The 17562-nt window shown below is 41.1% G+C and overlaps 1 protein-coding gene across 1 annotated transcript; it reads left to right on the forward strand.

Annotated features, from left to right (window-relative positions):
* Nucleotides 1-4849: 4849 nt before the first annotated feature.
* DIO2 (iodothyronine deiodinase 2) lies at nucleotides 4850-14018 on the forward strand. The gene is made up of 2 exons (XM_004584356.3): nucleotides 4850-5719; nucleotides 13391-14018. The coding sequence occupies exons 1-2, from the start codon at nucleotides 5498-5500 to the stop codon at nucleotides 13964-13966; spliced, it is 798 nt and encodes a 265-aa protein (XP_004584413.4). The 5' UTR covers nucleotides 4850-5497; the 3' UTR covers nucleotides 13967-14018.
* The last annotated feature ends 3544 nt before the right edge of the window (nucleotides 14019-17562 follow it).

Below are 17562 nucleotides of genomic sequence, written 5' to 3' on the forward strand. Positions count from 1 at the left end.
CAGCTAATCTGAGGCTGGGGGCCAGGGACTTTTTCTGATTTCCCATGTGGGTGCAAAGTCCCAAGGACTTGGACCATTGTCTAATGCTTTTTTAGGCCATCATCAGGGAGCTCAATTGGAAGTGGAGCAGCCAGGACGCAGACCAGTGCCCATGTGGGATGCCAGTGCCATGGGGCAGAGAATTAGCCTGCTGTACCACCCTGCTGGTCCTATTGAAATTTTTAAAAAAGCTGCTATAAGCTATTTAGAAATGCCTGCTTTATTTTAAAACAGAGTATCATCTAATAATTCTCTATGAGAGGTTGAATGAAGCAATGGAAAACTTGTCCCAAAGTTGACAATTTTTGGCCATAGCTCTTTGTTTCTTTTGACAGTTGCCTCAAGGATCCAGGAGGGATGAATGGAAATGGTGAATTCATTTCATTCATTTTGAGGGCTTTCTGTCCTAAAGAAATGTGCCAGGTTTTGCCAGGATAGTCTTCCCTCTCTGTCCATCTCCCAGTTCTTTCCTTCTCCCCCACCCATGCCAACTTTGTTTCTGAAGGTGAATAAACTATTCTGAAAACCAAGAAACCAGAGAACCCCTTGACATCTGGTATGGCGTGGGTAGCTATTGAAGGGAGGTGGCCATCCATTTCCATCCAGTCCAGGTCAGTAGCAAACGAAGGCTGTTGTCTCCTTGCCACTGTGCAGTGGCCTCTGAGAAATGAGGTGATGACTGCCACTCAGCTTCTCACCGCTATGTCCCTCACACAGAGCTTGGGCACAACTGGCATAGTTGACTTCCCTTGCTGTGGGTCTGCAAAGGCAGCTCATTGAGTCTTGTCTTTTTTTCTCCTACCATTGTTACCCACCATTGTTCTTCATTTTTGCTTTCCTCCCTTTTCCTGTTTGCTTTTCTTCCTGGATCTTACAGTAGATTGTCCAGCAAGGGTAGGGGAGCGAAAAAGAGCAGCCACAGCCGAGAGGCAAGAATGCACCTGTTCTAGGCCCAAAGCTGCTAAGGGACCTACAGGAAGGCTGTTGGGATGGAACACTCCCTCCTGCATTATTCTAGCCCTATGCTGCTTTGCTCAAGGTGTGTCTGCATTTGCTCTGGGATTGTGTGCTTTATCCATCAAACTTCTCCTTTCATCACGTGACAAGAAGCAGAGCTGTGTTTGTGGAATGCATGGGCCCACAGGGCATTTTAAGCAGTGCAGTAGTTGTGGTGTATACTCTTCATCAATTGCTGTCTTGGACAGAACCAGTTTGTGATTTCTTTGTTCGACAGATGCTGTGCCACTTCAGGGCACTATGATGGGTAACCATGTTCCCAAACTCCAAACCAGGAAGCCTATCTTTTCTAGATACTTCTATTTGTTTGACTAGTTTTTAATGAAATAAAAATAAAATCCCATTTTTTTTTGAAACTATATTTGACAACTCCCTGGGATTCTATAGAATAGCACTGTATGATACTCAGACTGTTTTGAAAGTCAGTGAGTGATATCAACTTGTCAATGTCACAGAATTCTTCGGATGCTGTTTTTGTTCATTCAGATAACAGTAAGGAAATCGTAGTGGTAGCTGTTATGCTTGAAATGTCCCATATAACTTCCATGCTATCCAACTTCATTATTTTCTGAATCACAATAGTCCGAGTGGACCAAGGGAAAAGTTGTCACTCATATATTTATTTTGCCGACCAGCAGGAGGCAGTGGTAGGTCATTGTGCTCCATTACCACAGGTAGGGGAAGGCGGGTAAAGGGGAGGGAACAATTAAGCGATTTTATAGTGGTTTCACACTTATTAAAAAGCCCAAAGCAAATTGCCCTGGGCTTCATCTCTTTAGAATGTAAAATACATGTACAACATTGTATAAGGAAATTCAAGCAGCATGCCACAAGCTGGTTTGAATTTAATTCATTACCATGTTGATTGCTGAAAATGCTAACATGACCCCAAGCCATTTAAATCATCCTATGAAATCTAAAGCGGGGCTCGTGTGGAGGCAGCATTCAACAGATGGGAAATCCCTGATAGCATTTGCAATTTGGAAGATAAAACTGCTGATAAACCTTTTTGTCTCTGAAGTTTTGGTTCCCAGAGTAAGGCCAGGACCCACAGAACAGTCATTAGGGAATAAAGGAAAGCTTGGACTTTGGGGAAGAGATCCCAACACCAGCTCAGACCCCACAGCCCTGGCCATCCACTTTCATTTGTGTGATGGGAAAAATCATACTCTGTCACTGTATGGTTATTTTGTTACTTAATGAGTATAAAATTACTTGAGGATCAAAGCACTCATAATTAGAACAAGCAACTGTGGACTGCACATAAAAAGAAAAATAGCTTTAGAAAACTATAATTTCTGGAATGAACAGACAGATTGTCTGGGAGAAAAATGGCTCTCAGTTTGGTGATTCATCTAGTCATTCATTTAGAAAAAAACAAATGAAAGAAGAACTCTGAGAAATGACACTACTGGGTTGGCCAGCTGCCTACTGGTGCTCCTATTTAAAGAGAATAACTGTTTCTTCCCTCAAGCATTTCTGACCTCAAGGGGAAACAAAAAAAGCATAAAAACAAACAAAAAGGCCCCGACAGAATCATAATTTTGATTCATCACCAGTTGTAATCGAGGTGTGCTTTGAACTTTCTGTGTAAAAGGACAGCTTTTTCTGATTTTCTACAGATCTCTCCTTAGCGAGGCACTCTGAAACCCATTTCTCTTTGCAAGTCAGTGATGAGTGAGGCAGCGCTGGTTTGTCACTGCTGAGGTCCTCACCTCGAGGAGTTGGTTTAATTTCAACTGGGCAAAATCAATGACTGAGAAGCTGTGAGATGTAAGGTGTAGGCAGTGAGGGGAAGCATCATTTCCTGAATCCTTACTGCCCTCTGCCATTGTTGGCTGGGCCTCCATCCGACATGACAGCTCACCCGTCTACACTACCAGTCTAAAGACCATGTCGTCACCCCTTTCTTTGTCCCCTTTTCCACCCTGAAGAGTGTTGAGAAATTTGAGAGAATGAATGGAATCAATATGTACATATGAGTAGTAGATGAGCAATACACTCGAATAAATAGGAATAATGATGTCCTCATTAATTATATATATAATTTTCTCTGTGATTTGTCATATTTCTTTCTTGAAGCTCTGAGTTCTCAAAAAAAAAAAAAAAAAGTCCAATCCCAAATTGATCATGGGCCAACCTCATGAGGAACTTGAACTAGGAGGGTGTGGGAAGGGTGTGTCTCTGAGGAGCTCCTCCCATGGGACACCCCTTGGGTCTTCTTGTATGAGAATGGTGCCCCCTAGTGTAGAACAGAGGCCCTAGGCTACTCTAGCCATTCCTTACAGACCTCTGCAGCGAGCCTGATTCCAGGTGCTAGGGAGACACACATGAACAAAGAGGTGAGAGGCTCTGACCAGACAGAAACTAAAGAACTTCTCCAATTATTTCTTCTTTCATAAGGGCAAAAAGCTCCCCACCAGACAGAGCACACTGATTTGTGGAATGGAGCCTGTGTGTCTCCCACCTCCTAAGTGGAGGACTTTTGATGTAGGCTTTTATGTCTGTTAATCCTACAGGTTTTAGCCACAGGACAAAATACAGCACTGGACTGAACGCAGCTTGCACCGCTACTCAGCTTAGCCTTAATGGGGCTCTGTGCACACAGAAAGCTCAGCTAATTAATTTTCACTGATGTTTTTGTACCCTACCACCCATGTCTGCACTTGCCCCACCTTCATCTATGATAAGTAAGGCAGCAAGGATGAGACAGGTGTGGCGTTCTCTCCAAGTGCTGGCTGCCTGAAAACTTAGAAACAAACGGGAGAAGCCATTGAGCAATGGTCCACGGGCACCTGGGACCAGCTGTTCCCAATGAACTGCAGCCTTAAGTTTATTTTTCAAGCAAAAAGGAAGATTTTCTAACCTGTCATGTCTCTTAGGGGTTATGCTAACAAAAGCCAAGGAAGAGTGAATTTAAGGAACACTCTTATTAATAATGTATTTCTTAGCCGTATGGCTTGTCATGCTCTTCTAGGAGAAATTTTAGTTTTATCTGCATAAAAACAAAATAGAGCTAAAAGGTCAGGTTACCTATTCCTTTCATGTGTGCAGTATTTTTTTTTAAAAAATTGTTTTTGGCATTGATAGTTTCAGTAAAATTAAAAAGAAATGTGTATCAGATTTCTCTAAGAAACTTCAGAGAAAGGCAATGTTACTGAAAACATTTAAAAAAAATTCCACCTCACAAGTCATTCTATGTTTCCTTAAATAAAAGTATGACTCAAAAACATTTCAAGGACCTAGGTCATGTATTTGAAGAGACAAACTGTTGGTAGAAGGTGTGACAATTAAAAGTTAAACATTCATGTCTCGTAAGAGCCTGAGTAGAGATAATCTATGCATATTCTTTGTTTTTGCTACCTGTCTTCCAGGAACTTTTCTTTCTAATACTAAAATACTAACATTAATACTAATAATAAACTCATCGTTTAATAAAGATAATCAGAAGAGAGAGTGTAACCCCATCGGTCTACACATTATATTAAATGACTTTCCCCAAAGTTTGGAAGCATTACCTGAGAGCTAGCTGTCAAAGCATTAATTTTTTCTTTCTCTTTAAATCACAAAGCAAAATTCCACTGTCTCTCCCTCACCCTTTCTGGAAAAAAAAAAAGTTGTTGAGTTTTGCTTTTCTATTCACTGTAGTCCTGGCCAAAGTAAAGCCCTCTTTCTCAATGACGTCAAGATCTTTACCAAGATTAGGCTTTCATTTCTCTATTGCAGCAATTAGCCAGAGAATGTATAAAAGGCTTCGGGGAGACTCACTGGGCTGCAGAGAGAGCCACTTTGCACCACAGATAGCAGAAAGGAAAAGCCAGAAGGAGAGAGGAAAGGAGAGGGCTCGGCCGCTCCTGGAGGAGGAACAGGAGTGAGGCTGGGAGGAGGACAGAAAGTGTGTCTAAAGCGGAGTCAAGAAAGAACAACAACCAAACTACCCTCAAAGCACATTTTAACAACTCTGGCAACCCAAGAAACAGGCTACGTTTAAAGAACGTAGAGACAATGAAAAGCTAAAGAAAAAATTGCAGTTTCTGCTACAGTCTCATAGGTGCTTGGAAATGAAAGTACAACTTGCCTGTCTTTAACGGACTCTGACAGGGGTAACTGGATTAGGGACGGGCACGCCAGTTTTTTTTTTTTTTTTTTTAAATCTTAAATCCTGAAAAAAAAAAAAAAAAGGCAGCAGCTCGGAATTGAATGAATTGATGGGCACACTCCAACTGCTGGGCTGGAGAGACTGAACTTGGTCTTGCCATTTCGCTTCTTTGAAAAAAGGAGACAGCTTGGGCTTCCTTTTAATTTAGTTTTTCTACTTCTCCCCCACCTCCCAACCTTCCCCCCTTACCTTCCCCACCCCCTCTACCACCTCCCCCCTTTTAAATAAGAGGGTGCAGGGGAACCGGAGCACACACGGGGACTGACTCAGGAGGCAGAGAAGATGGGCATCCTTAGCGTAGACCTGCTGATCACACTGCAAATTCTGCCAGTTTTCTTCTCCAACTGCCTCTTCCTGGCGCTCTATGACTCGGTCATTCTGCTCAAGCACGTGGTGCTGCTCTTGAGTCGCTCCAAGTCCACCCGCGGAGAGTGGCGGCGCATGCTGACCTCAGAGGGACTACGCTGTGTGTGGAAGAGCTTCCTCCTTGACGCCTACAAACAGGTGAGTTCCCTGGCCAGTGGACCTCTCCCTGGGCCAACAGGGGAAGGCAAGGGCGGGACCGTCGGCGACTGGAGTCCACTGGGAGTTTTGGACCCCTCTCTGGGCGGTGCCTAGTGGCTATGGACCAGGGAGTCTGTGTTTACTTTCTACACCTGTTGCTCAGGTGAAATAATGGGAGTGACAGATGTGAAACCAGAATAATTGTGTGAGAGCACATCAATAATCTTTCTCATAAGAAACATTAATATCATGCTGTGATGTTGGAGTAGAGACTATTCAAACCCTTCAAATAATTTTGAGAAAAATCAGATATGTTGAGGGGAGGTAAGATTTCTCTGTTGATTCTGCTTTTGTCAGCAACTGGAATTGTGATGTTTATGTAATGGGAGGCTGTGTGAGGAGCCCTGGGGAAGACGGATGGAGGGGCCGGGCACTGAAAAACAAGGAAAGGGAAAGGTTCCTGGAAACTCTCTTGTTAACACAGTGGTGACAGCAAAAGTGAGTGAGCATGGCAGTCTCTTCACTTTTGGTAGAGGCAAGGGTTAAAGCAGGAGTGTGTGTGTCCTGCTCTGTACCGATCTGGGTTTGAGCCCATTGGAAAGCTTTATCAAACTCTTGAGTCCTCCATCCCCAGATAGCAGTTTGTTCAAGGGAGTTCTGTCAGAAATCTCTATTTTGAAAAGGAAATCACTTTTTTTGTCCCCTCCCACTAAAAAAAAAAAAAAAAGTAACCTAAATTGCATTTAGAAAGAGCGGAATAGCTCATTCCTGTCGATGTCACGTGTCCCTTGTCATCTAACATGGTGACCTCTTTTACCTGCAGAGGTTGTATCTGGGAGCTGCTCTCACAAAACCAGACCACGTGATCCTAGTTTCTAAATGGAAAATGGTGGCACCCCACTTTTTTTTTTTTTTTTTTTTTTTTTGCTCCTTGAAGGTACTGGTTGTGCCTTTTCAGCTAAGATTTTTCAGGGGCAAAGAGGAATGTTTGGGCAGTGCTCTTTGTCAGTTTCCCCTCATCCGTGTTGCCCCTGGGATGCCTGAAAACCCTCCAGGGTGGAGCAGGGTGAATTCTCGAAGCAGAGGTTGTGTTAAACCAGGCAATTTTGGTTTTTCCCTCATAGTACTGAGGGACCCTGCAAATGATGCCAGGGAAGGAAGTTTGGGAGGAATAGGATGGCCAGGTGTTACAAGGATGTGGGCTTTTGGCAGGCAGAATCAAAGAACTGGGAATCAAAGAGCAAGAAGAAAATGATTCCTCCACAAGAAACCCTAGAAAAATAAAGCTGTACACCAAAGTAACTTCTAGTCAGAAAGAATCTAGGGCATGGGAATTGGATCTCTGAGAGAAAAACCTCCTACTATGTCTAAGGGAAATTTCACTACAACCTATATCTTTGTTATTGTGACTTAACCTGTGGGATTGTTAGCATTTTTGCCTAAAGTAAGTAGCAAGAAGTCTTACAGGTAAATGAGAACGTCCTTTTGAGACTCAGGTTACAGTCATCAAAGTTCATGTAGGTTTGAGGTGAATGTATGGCGAGGTGAATGGGAGATGTGAGTAGACCAACAGAGTACTGAAATGATCCATTTCCACAAACACATGCGTGGGATGTGAAATCGCTCAGATTTGTTCCAGGGATGGAGAATTTCTGGAAGGGCAGGGGAATACATCAATTTATCGAGTATATTGTTCATTAGGAACCTCCCTCTCTACATCCATATGCTGTGCATGCTAGCAGATAACATGGAATTGTCAATGGTCTGAGCCAAGTCTATTTGTACTTTTTTGAATGATTGTTGACAAAAAAAACGACTTCTCTGATGAATTTTACTGGTCTGCATGTATATCTTACCATGAGCACTCTAATGTCATCCACAAGTGTTAAGTAGAGATAGTTTCTCCAAGTAAGCAGCTTATTAATGAAAATATGGAGAAGCACCTGAATACTTCTTTAATAAACTTTACTACTTATTTTTTTCACTAATGCATAGTATTCCAATGTGTGGCAGTAAGTTGTTCATATTTCAGAAATTAGGAAAGATGGGTGTTTGGGATTTCTTTGTGTAATAAGATCTGTGTATTCCTCTTGTGTATTTCTTGGCATCTGCCAACTCATCTAATGAGTGACCAAGTTCATGCCTGACATTGTTATATTTGCTTTAAATGTTTTATGTAATAGCTGCCATGAGCAGAGGCAATCAAAGGGCCCCTGCATCTGGAGACAGTATTGGATGCAAGTGTAATGAACGGAAGCATGGTGACCAAAACTTTGAACTGAAAGGGGGTCTGTTCGTGCCTTCCATTATGGCCAGGGTGATGGTCATGGTCATGGCACCTGAGGGTCACCAGGTCTCTAGGGGGTTGAGTCACTTTCTGAATGGGGTGGTCATGTGTGCCGCAGCCTTTGGGTGTGGCCATTTGCAGGCCCTGGGGGAGGTTCGGAGATGGCGTCACAGTCTTTTGCAATCCTGATTTGCATTATTTTCAGGCTTCCAGGAGGAGGAGGAGGGGTGTGTCCACCTATGACACAATTAGACAGGATTTTGTTGTTTTTAATTGTCTCCTTGACAGACACTTTGGAAAAGCTCTAGATGAAGCAGAGTTGGAAGTGTTAGCCTACTGTTTTTTGTCCCCACATGAAGCAACACAGGAATGAATAAATTTGAAAAATTATGGCAAACTTACAAATAGTTGTTTTCATAAAAACATCAAATGGGTTTTAAAACTATAGAGATATTTTGGAAGATAATAGAGGCTTAGACAGATTTTTGTGTAGAATTTTGACTGAACAGACTTTACCGACTAGTCAGAGATTTTGAGGTGAGTAACAGATATTTGTGATGTAAGTTTTCTGGTCAATATCATTGCACCTGAACACTGCATCCTTGTACTGCTGTGCAACCAATAAGTAAACTGTCCTGTCTGGGAGCCTGGCTCTTACCTAAATGAAGTGTAAAAATAAACACGCAGTATAGATACTGACAAGCAGTTTGGCTTCTGCACAGTTAATACTGCCCAGGACAGAAAGCATATTCATTTGAACATTTAATTTTGGTTTTGAAAGGGTCTCTTAACCGTCTCCTCCTCCTCTTCATTCACCTCAAGCCTTTTGACACTAGTTTCTACAATGGAAAATGGCTCTTTTTAAGAGAGAAACAGCCCCCGAAGAATCCAAAGCAGTCCGTATCCAGAGTGTCTCCATTCCTTGAATAGAATCCTGGGAAATGATAGGGCTGAGAACTGTATTTTTGAGGTATAAGTTCAAAAGAGAAGAACCGAAGGCAGCTGAGTCTGAAAATATGAAGCTTCCTCTTGGGCTCTGATGGAGTTGGCCATTCTGAACGGAAATGGTTAAATCTGTTCTTAATGATTGTTTGGCCACGTTTCTAAGTTCATTGATGTAGCTCGGTCATTATGTCCAAGAATTTGAAACTTCCTGACAGTTAATGAAGCCATTTTCAGGGCTTTGGGTAGCTAAAAGCATGTGTAAAACTTTGGTCACACATCTACCCCCATTTTTATCATTTGCTTTTACTTTTTAATCGTGGGCACATGAAATAGTTTGTTCAGAAGCCTTTTTCAGGCTGTGGAAAAGAAAAGGGGAAAAAAGAAAAGAGAAGGTTAGTGGTATATGCTCCATTTGCAGCTTGCACTTGATGAATGCCTCCTTTCTCCCCCTCATTTGGTGTTTCACAGCCCACATGCTAAAGCAGTATTATCCCTTCATGCACTGAACACTGTCTGAGAAAGAAATCCCATTGTCAAGGGAGTCAAAACTTTTACGTGCTTGTATATTTATACTCAGGATTATACTGATAAAGTTTGCAGCAATGACTGAGCTTGGCCCAGAGATCTCTCCTTGTGGCAAATATGTAAATCTTCTATTTACGTCCTTTGTTAGTGTCCTGTTGATGTTGATTGAAAAAACAAAAAAATAAAGCAAGGATGGAAAACTGTATTCCTGCAGATGAGAGAGAGAAAAGTCAGTGATGACGATATCACATTTTACGTCTGTCCTTTCTGATCCTTGCAAAATAAAGAGACCCTTTGGGAACATCGGAACTTCAAGACCAATTAGTGGCAATGATGCTTCTTGTGTTTGGGCATTAAATACTGGGCAGGGTTCTCTTTAGAGCAGCTCATGCTGGCAGGGAAAGAGGTACCGACCTAATTACTCTTCCGCAAGAGTAAAAAATGCCTTTTGAATGCCTCTTTGGCAAATATGTCTCATTAAGGACAAAAACCAAACACAAACCCTCTAAGAAGGAGAAACTAAGATGATAGGTAACTTGTGGCCAGGAGACTCCGTGTGCCACTGTGGGAAATCAAAACGCAGTTTGGGAGGACCGGGGGATAACTTGTTTGTGCTGAGCTTCTGGCCTGCTGCCCACATATTATTATGGGACCAGTTTTATTTTCTTCATCGTTTTGGCCCTGTGTCAAGGAATGCTCTGCTCCTGGGGAGGGGAAAGAATCTTCCATCACTTTAGGTAGTGGTGACTCTCCCATTGGATCTCAGCAGGGTGCATCGCCAAGCCAACCCAGACATTCTTGGTTGGAAACCCTAGTGCAACAGGAGATTAATGTTCAAGATGGTCAAATCAGGGTGGGGGACAAAACGCACAATAATGTTTATATTTGTGGTTTAAAGGAAAAAAAATTATTTTTCAAATTTCCAAAGTTATTTTTTCCTCTATTTTGGCTAAGCCAGATTCCATCATGTTAAGCAAAGATGGGAAAATTTGTGATTATGATACTTACAAAGTGGACTCCTGGTCTGCTTGCATATAGACTTGCGGTTCATGAGTCAGCGTTTTTCTTTGCTAGTCTAATTAGCACTGTCAGTCTTGCATATATTTCCTTTCACATTGTCATCTTCATGAATAATAGCATATGCTTGTGAAATGCCGATTGGTTGCTGGGTCTCATCACCATTCATAAAAAACCAAAAGGATCAGCTGCTTACCTGTTACTCACTGACCAGCTAAGATTGTTTTGGTTGAATATACCAACAACACCAGGAATTGATTATGGCAAGATGCTGTAGGAAAGCTCAAAGGTTCCTATGTGTAAATTGATCTTCCTTGCTGAGCTTATCCGTCACCCAAATACGTGAATGTTCATTGCAGGTCAAGGGTGTTATAAGGTGTCATTTTATCGACTGATTAAACAGCCAACATTTGCTCACTGGCTAACTCAACAAAGCTAAGTATTTTCCATCTAACAAAACTCTGAAGCCACAGACTGAAGTATTATGTGCATTTGGTAATGTTCTTTAATTTTAATTTTGAAATGATAGAATTGCATTTGTCTTAAGTTTCCTAAGGTGACTAGACACGTGTTTTGGAAAGAATCCAGTGCCTGAGACATACCTTGAGTCTTTGGAAGAGGAAGAAGAGTGCCTTCACTTTCCAAGAAAATGCTCAGTAGGTGACGACAGAGCTGGTCAGCTATTGATTCAGCAGATTGAATTATGTAGTTGAATGGTCTGGAATAACAGGGCAAGAAACAAGAGAGACACTCGAGGGAGGCTCAAGGCCACGTACTTATGTGTGGGTCACAAGAAGGTTCCAACAGGAAGATGGTGTTTTCACATCTGACAAGAACTTGCTCGCCAGTAGTACAGAGGTGATCTTTCTCCCGTAAGCAGGTTGCTTATTTAAGTTGGCGCCAGATACTCTTACGAATACATTCAAGTGTCCTTGTCACAGTATGTTGGGGCAGGCGGCCTACCAATGTTCTTAAAAACATCTCTCCTAAAACACTACAATTTTCACAGGGAGACATGGATGGTAATGGGAAGGCAACCCACCATGTAGATCTGCAAAAAGGTGCCCAGACAATCCCCAGATGAAAAGGTTTATAATACTTCAAAATGGCAATCCAGAAATTCGAAATTTATGTTAAGGTTAAACTAGTTTATATGAAAGTATATGGTAACAAGTGACTTCTTGGATTTCTCTATGCGGTGTCATTTGCAAATTAGCCAAGAAAATCAGCATAAATAAATAACTTTCTGGTGATGACTGAAAAACATCATTTTTTAAAGTCACACAAACAGCTTCCTTTTCTAAGGAAGGTTATTATTTTAATATTAGAAAAGTAGTAGTATATGATCCCAACCCCCCTTTGCTGGGATTTTTCAAAACTGAAAGAGCTTTGATTCTGAGCCATTAAAAGGACTAGTGCATTAACATTAAACAGTAGCTTAGGAATAAAAGCCCTCGAATGATACTTGTAAAGTGGACTACTGGTCTTTGGATTGTTGCATCTTTAACAATTCACTTCTAAGTGACTTCAATTAACAGCACTATAATATGCAGCTGTATTTATATGAGAGAAATAAGTTGATCCAATTGGAAGGGCTTTGTAATATTAAGGATAGTATGTAAAAATCAATTGTACTGTCGTAAATTGTCCCAAGTGTTATTGGCTTTGACTAAACCATTTTAAGGGAAGAGTCAATTGTATTAACTCAAACTGAAGTAATTGGCTCTTTCAAGCTGCTTGCTTTTTGTTACCAATTGACAGTCCAAAGGCCTCAAACATTCATTCTATGTTCAGCGATTTAAAAAGCATGTGCAATAATTTTTTTCTGCACCTCTTCTGCCTGAATATTTTGTAATTCAGTGAAGCTTGTTAATAAGTCATATAGGAAAGTAAATGGTTGGTGACTTCCTATATTAGACAGAATATAATACAAAACATACAGGAAATAAGAAATTGACCAAAATGGAATGATGTTTTTGTGTTTTTATAATAGAAATTTTTGGGTTCTGGTAACAGAACCACAACAGAACAGTAGCGATGAAAAATTCAGGGGAGATGTTGTCTTCTTGGGACATTTTTAAAACCCAGAATTGCCCAGGGAGATAGCATTTTGCTTAATATGTTGGTATGGTATCTGATAACGACTGTACACACCCACGTATTGATTGATTGCTCAAGGCATCCTTAAAAAGTTTGTGGCAAGTGTGTTTACGAAATACATACTCACATGGTTTCAAATTTTTCATATCAAAATAAATTTATGACTCACTGCCATTTCCCCATAAAATACCTTGAGTATCGAGGGTTCTTTTCCTGTGTCGCCTTCAGATAGCCATGGAAAGCTGACACACTGAGAGGTAGCAGTAACTGCCTGCGAGGGTGGCAGCCAGGTTCTCAAGCTGTGTCCATGTATAGAGCCTCTTAACATCATGGTACACCGATAGAGATTAAGGGATAATGAAAGAAAATAAGGTTCCTGCCTGAGTATTTTGGAGTCCAAAATGAGGCATTTTCTCCCCAAACCAAGGTAATTTGTCTTGAAGTAGATCCTTCATTTCCATCTTTTAAGAGGAAGTCAATAAACCGTGTGTTTATAATGTGCACTAGGTATTGGCAGGAGAGAGAGGAAGGAAACTCAGCCTCAATTATGAAAAGAGTTAACTTCAGTGATGAAAATAATTACCTTTCGATACTATACACAATGAAAAAGACTGTTATCCTCTTAGGAACATTTCTTTATGTTACCTGCCATGAGTTTTGTTCAAATCAATGATATGTTTACCACTTGTTTTCAGAGAAATTTCACATTCTGTTAGAACTAATTGTATGGAAGTGGCAACGTGTTTAATCTGGCATTTTCTCCCTGTTCTTTCTTTTTTTTTTTTTATCACCATCAGGTAAAATTGGGTGAGGATGCCCCCAATTCCAGTGTGGTGTGTGTCTCCAGGCCTGAAGGAGGTGACAGTAGCGGGAACGGGGCTCAGGACAAGACGGCTGACGGAGCGGAATGCCACCTCCTTGACTTTGCCAGCTCCGAGCGCCCACTGGTGGTCAACTTCGGCTCAGCCACTTGACCTCCTTTTACCAGCCAGCTCCCAGCCTTCAGCAAACTGGTGGAAGAATTCTCGTCGGTGGCGGACTTCCTGTTGGTCTACATTGATGAGGCACATCCTTCAGACGGCTGGGCAGTGCCTGGGGACTCCTCGTTATCTTTTGAGGTGAAGAAGCATCGGAACCAGGAAGAGCGATGTGCAGCAGCCCACCAGCTCCTGGAGCGTTTCTCCTTGCCGCCCCAGTGCCGGGTTGTGGCTGACCGCATGGACAATAACGCCAACGTAGCCTATGGGGTAGCCTTTGAACGCGTGTGCATCGTAGAGAGACAGAAAATTGCTTATCTGGGAGGAAAGGGCCCCTTCTGCTATAATCTCCAAGAAGTCCGGCGTTGGCTGGAGAAGAATTTCAGCAAGAGATGAATCTAGATTAGCTGGCTAAAGGTATGATGATAATAGAGCTTCTTATTTAATAAGAAATTAAAAGCTGAATCCACTGTTTGAACTGAGTTCCATGGCCTCACTTGAAAGACTGGAGATTACCTGACAGAAGAACAGAAACTTCTAACATCTCAATACTTCTTTCACCATTCAGATGACCTTGAGTTACGTGGTAACTCTGTCACCTCTTACTGAAAATTCGTGACTGACAAGATCCCAAGCCGAAATGGGGACCTTCCTGATTCAGCCTGTGCTTAACTGTACCCTGGGGAAGAAGTGATATGGCTGACTCATGGTTTGGGAACTGGGGAAAAAAAAACACCTCATGTGAATAATTACTACATTAGGGCAACTACCATCTATGTGAACATAAAGCTCAGTACCTAGGCTTTATTTAGCATGGATAGAACCCAGCTGGAAAATTCCCAAATGCGTCCTGATAGTCGATCCACAAAGCCAGACCATGCGGTTAGGAGCTTGGTATTTCATGTGTTAAGTAGTTTCTGATCTTGTGGTTTGTGGTTGTGCCAGTCCGCGTGTCAGACCACCTGACGCACGGGGGTACTGTGGATGCCAAGATACCTCGGTCGGGGTGGTTGGAATGGCCATCCAAATTCTCCCTGTTCCTTTGCAGGCAGAGGGAAAGGCAGCAGAAGAAAGCCACGTGGGCGAGCTAGAAGAGGCAGGAAGGCTGTGAGCGTGGCGGCTGCACCTTGAAGCTGGAGAGAGCGATGCTAATTTGTTAGCCATGAGACAGATATGCACAAGTCCAGATGAAGAAGTTCAGTTCAAAGGGGCATAGAGAAATCACAGATGAAAACATGGTATTTTAACCTATATTGTAGAATAGGATGAGGGGGGAAAGGGAGATTGAAAAAGAAAAAAATATTACATTTCTGTGTGCTTTTTTGTGTGGAGACAATCACTTTTTGAAACATATGTGTGGTATGTATACTTTCAGTGGGTGACTTATACTCTGCGCTGTCCATTAAAGGAAAAGCTAGTGGGTGTTGTGGGCTAGTGTGTTCTCTCTCCTGACAATCACAGTGTGGCCCCACTTGCTCTTGGTCTTGGATAGCCTTGTTATCGCTGAATGCTGAGCTGAAGCTCGCAGAAGGCACACAGAAGCTTCAAAAAGATTGCGAAAATGGAACTTAAAAGGCAAGTTTAGTTAGCTGCAAAAAATGTTGAAATCTGTATACAGCTGTTTGTGATGCCATTTCCCACGGATGCTTTCCAGACCATTGGAGTATTTGTGTTCAGTCATATAAGTATGGGCATACACTTGGTACACACACACACACCACACACTCACACACTCACTTTCTTGGCTGCTGTGGGAAGCTTGTGTCTTGGTTATTCAGCTATAGCTCTGTTTTTCTGTGAAAGTAGGCGAGTAATAAAAAAATAATAGATGAGAAACAAACAAGCTCTATTCTGTTGCAAAATGCAAAAAGATAGTTTCACCTAATTTTGATTAGTAATTTTGGATGCCTTCTAAATTGGTGAAGTTGAATATTCTTTGATATTTGAATTTGGAACTGGATCCTGTTTTAGTTCCATTGGTTGAGGACTAAGTAATCAAAGATCCATGCAATACATGATTAAAATGCTGTGTATCGTGTTTATCTTTTAAAAAGACAGTATAGTTTTGTCTGTCTATAATCTCTAAAAAGAATAAAACCCAAAGAATGGATCAAGCAATTTTAATATCACAGTTTTGTGTGTAAATAGAAGAGACTATCAATTCTCATGTGTGGTTATACATAGATACAAAGATACTTGTGTCCATTATGTTAATGACATGAAACTAATAGAAGAAAGGATACATTCTTAAATGAGTTTCCTGAAATGAGAAAAGAAGTCCAAACTGGATGTACAAGAACAAAATGGTTTATTTAAAAAAAAAAAGGAAAAGAAAGCCAAAGTAGCGATCTGCCATTTGACTAGCTGGTATGTTGTTTATATAATAATTCTTAGTGCACCAAACTTTCATCTAAGACTTTCAGTGTTTTCAAATCTATAAAAAATAGAAGCAAAGTAGATTTTGAATATGTGATGTTATCTAATGAATTATTGGATAATAACATTGAGACTATATTATTTCAGATTCCCTAATTGTTTGCAGTCAACATTTCCCAGTGGCCCCCTTGACTTTTATGTTGAAGTTAGTGTGGAGATTTACATGTTATCCTAGAGAAGTGAAATGAAAACTTGGTTGCAGCACACTCATGCCCTTGTCCTTAAACTTTCCCTTTGTTAAATGTGTGTGATCAAGGAACAGGATGTCAGAGAAGCTGGTGGGGGGATGAGGTTTGGCTAAGGTAGTGCTAGGTTACGTTGGGGAAAGGATGATGGAAAAAAATCAGCTAGTTGTGCTGTATTTTAAAGTAAGAGAAAGTTGTGTGTGTGCATGTGTGTGTGTGTGCGCGCAGACAGTTCTCCCTGAGGATGGTCTTGCAGCAAAAAAATGAGACAGAGGAAGTAAACATTTAAAGATGAAGCTATCAGGAGAAGATCTTGTCCAGTAGAATATGGAGAAGCTACTGGAGGAAAGGCTGTTGAAGGACTGTTGGCAGAAGTGAACTGACAAACCCAGGAATCCTACATAATATAGAATGGTTCAGTGACATCAGGGTTATGATAACTCTGTAATGAGCTAATATATTTGTCTCAAATACATTTCGCAAATTCCATGAATACATCTTGAATATAATTAATAAGAGCTCATTAGACAAAAATCAGTGCTTAGTTGGTATGCTGAAAAAAATGACTAGATTGTCAACATCTATCCGCTAATCATGCTCTTGAAAAAGTTTGCTCTCTTGAAGATTTGTAGTTCTTACTCTCACAAGTGGAAATTTATAAATTCATATGTGCATATCTAAATGTTATGGCTAATTTAACAAAGAGTTTTTTTTCCCTTGATACCTATACATCCTCCTCATGCTCCAACGGATTGTTTACATGGAGCTGTAGGTTAACCTTTTCAGCTGAATTAGCTTGCCTATGATTGAAAAAGTTTCCAAGAAGTTTTAGATATTATTATAGTTCCTAGGTTTATTGAAACATCTAATATTTGAAAGTTTATGTCTTGGAAGTATTCAATAATTTATTTCTTCACTTAGGATGATAGTGTAATTGACAATGAGTTTCTTAAATGGGCATGAATGAAATGCCTGCACACTAATGTAGAAGTGGTTTATACAGCTATGAAAATGCAACCGACTTCCCTAGAGACAAGCTCACCATTGTTCTTGCTTTGTACAGCTAAAGTGACACCCATTTCACTTCTGCGATACTCCGCTTTTAGAACTTTGATCCCATATCTTCATTTGTGGGTTTTATTCTTAAGTTTTGGTAATAGCAACTTCTAAATGGAGTATTGCTTTAGTTAAATTCTTCACCTTTTAATCAGGAATTATTTGTTCTCTGATCAAGCAGGGAAGAAAGGCTGAACATCCTTCATTCTGTTGGAGTGTATTTCACCACTGGGTTCTTGAATAAAAATCATGAAATACGGGGAAGTCATGCATGGGTGCTGCCTTGCTGCATAAATTACCGGAAGAGTAGGTTAA

This window comes from Ochotona princeps, chromosome 26 (assembly GCF_030435755.1).
Source record: "Ochotona princeps isolate mOchPri1 chromosome 26, mOchPri1.hap1, whole genome shotgun sequence".
Taxonomy (NCBI): domain Eukaryota; kingdom Metazoa; phylum Chordata; class Mammalia; order Lagomorpha; family Ochotonidae; genus Ochotona; species Ochotona princeps.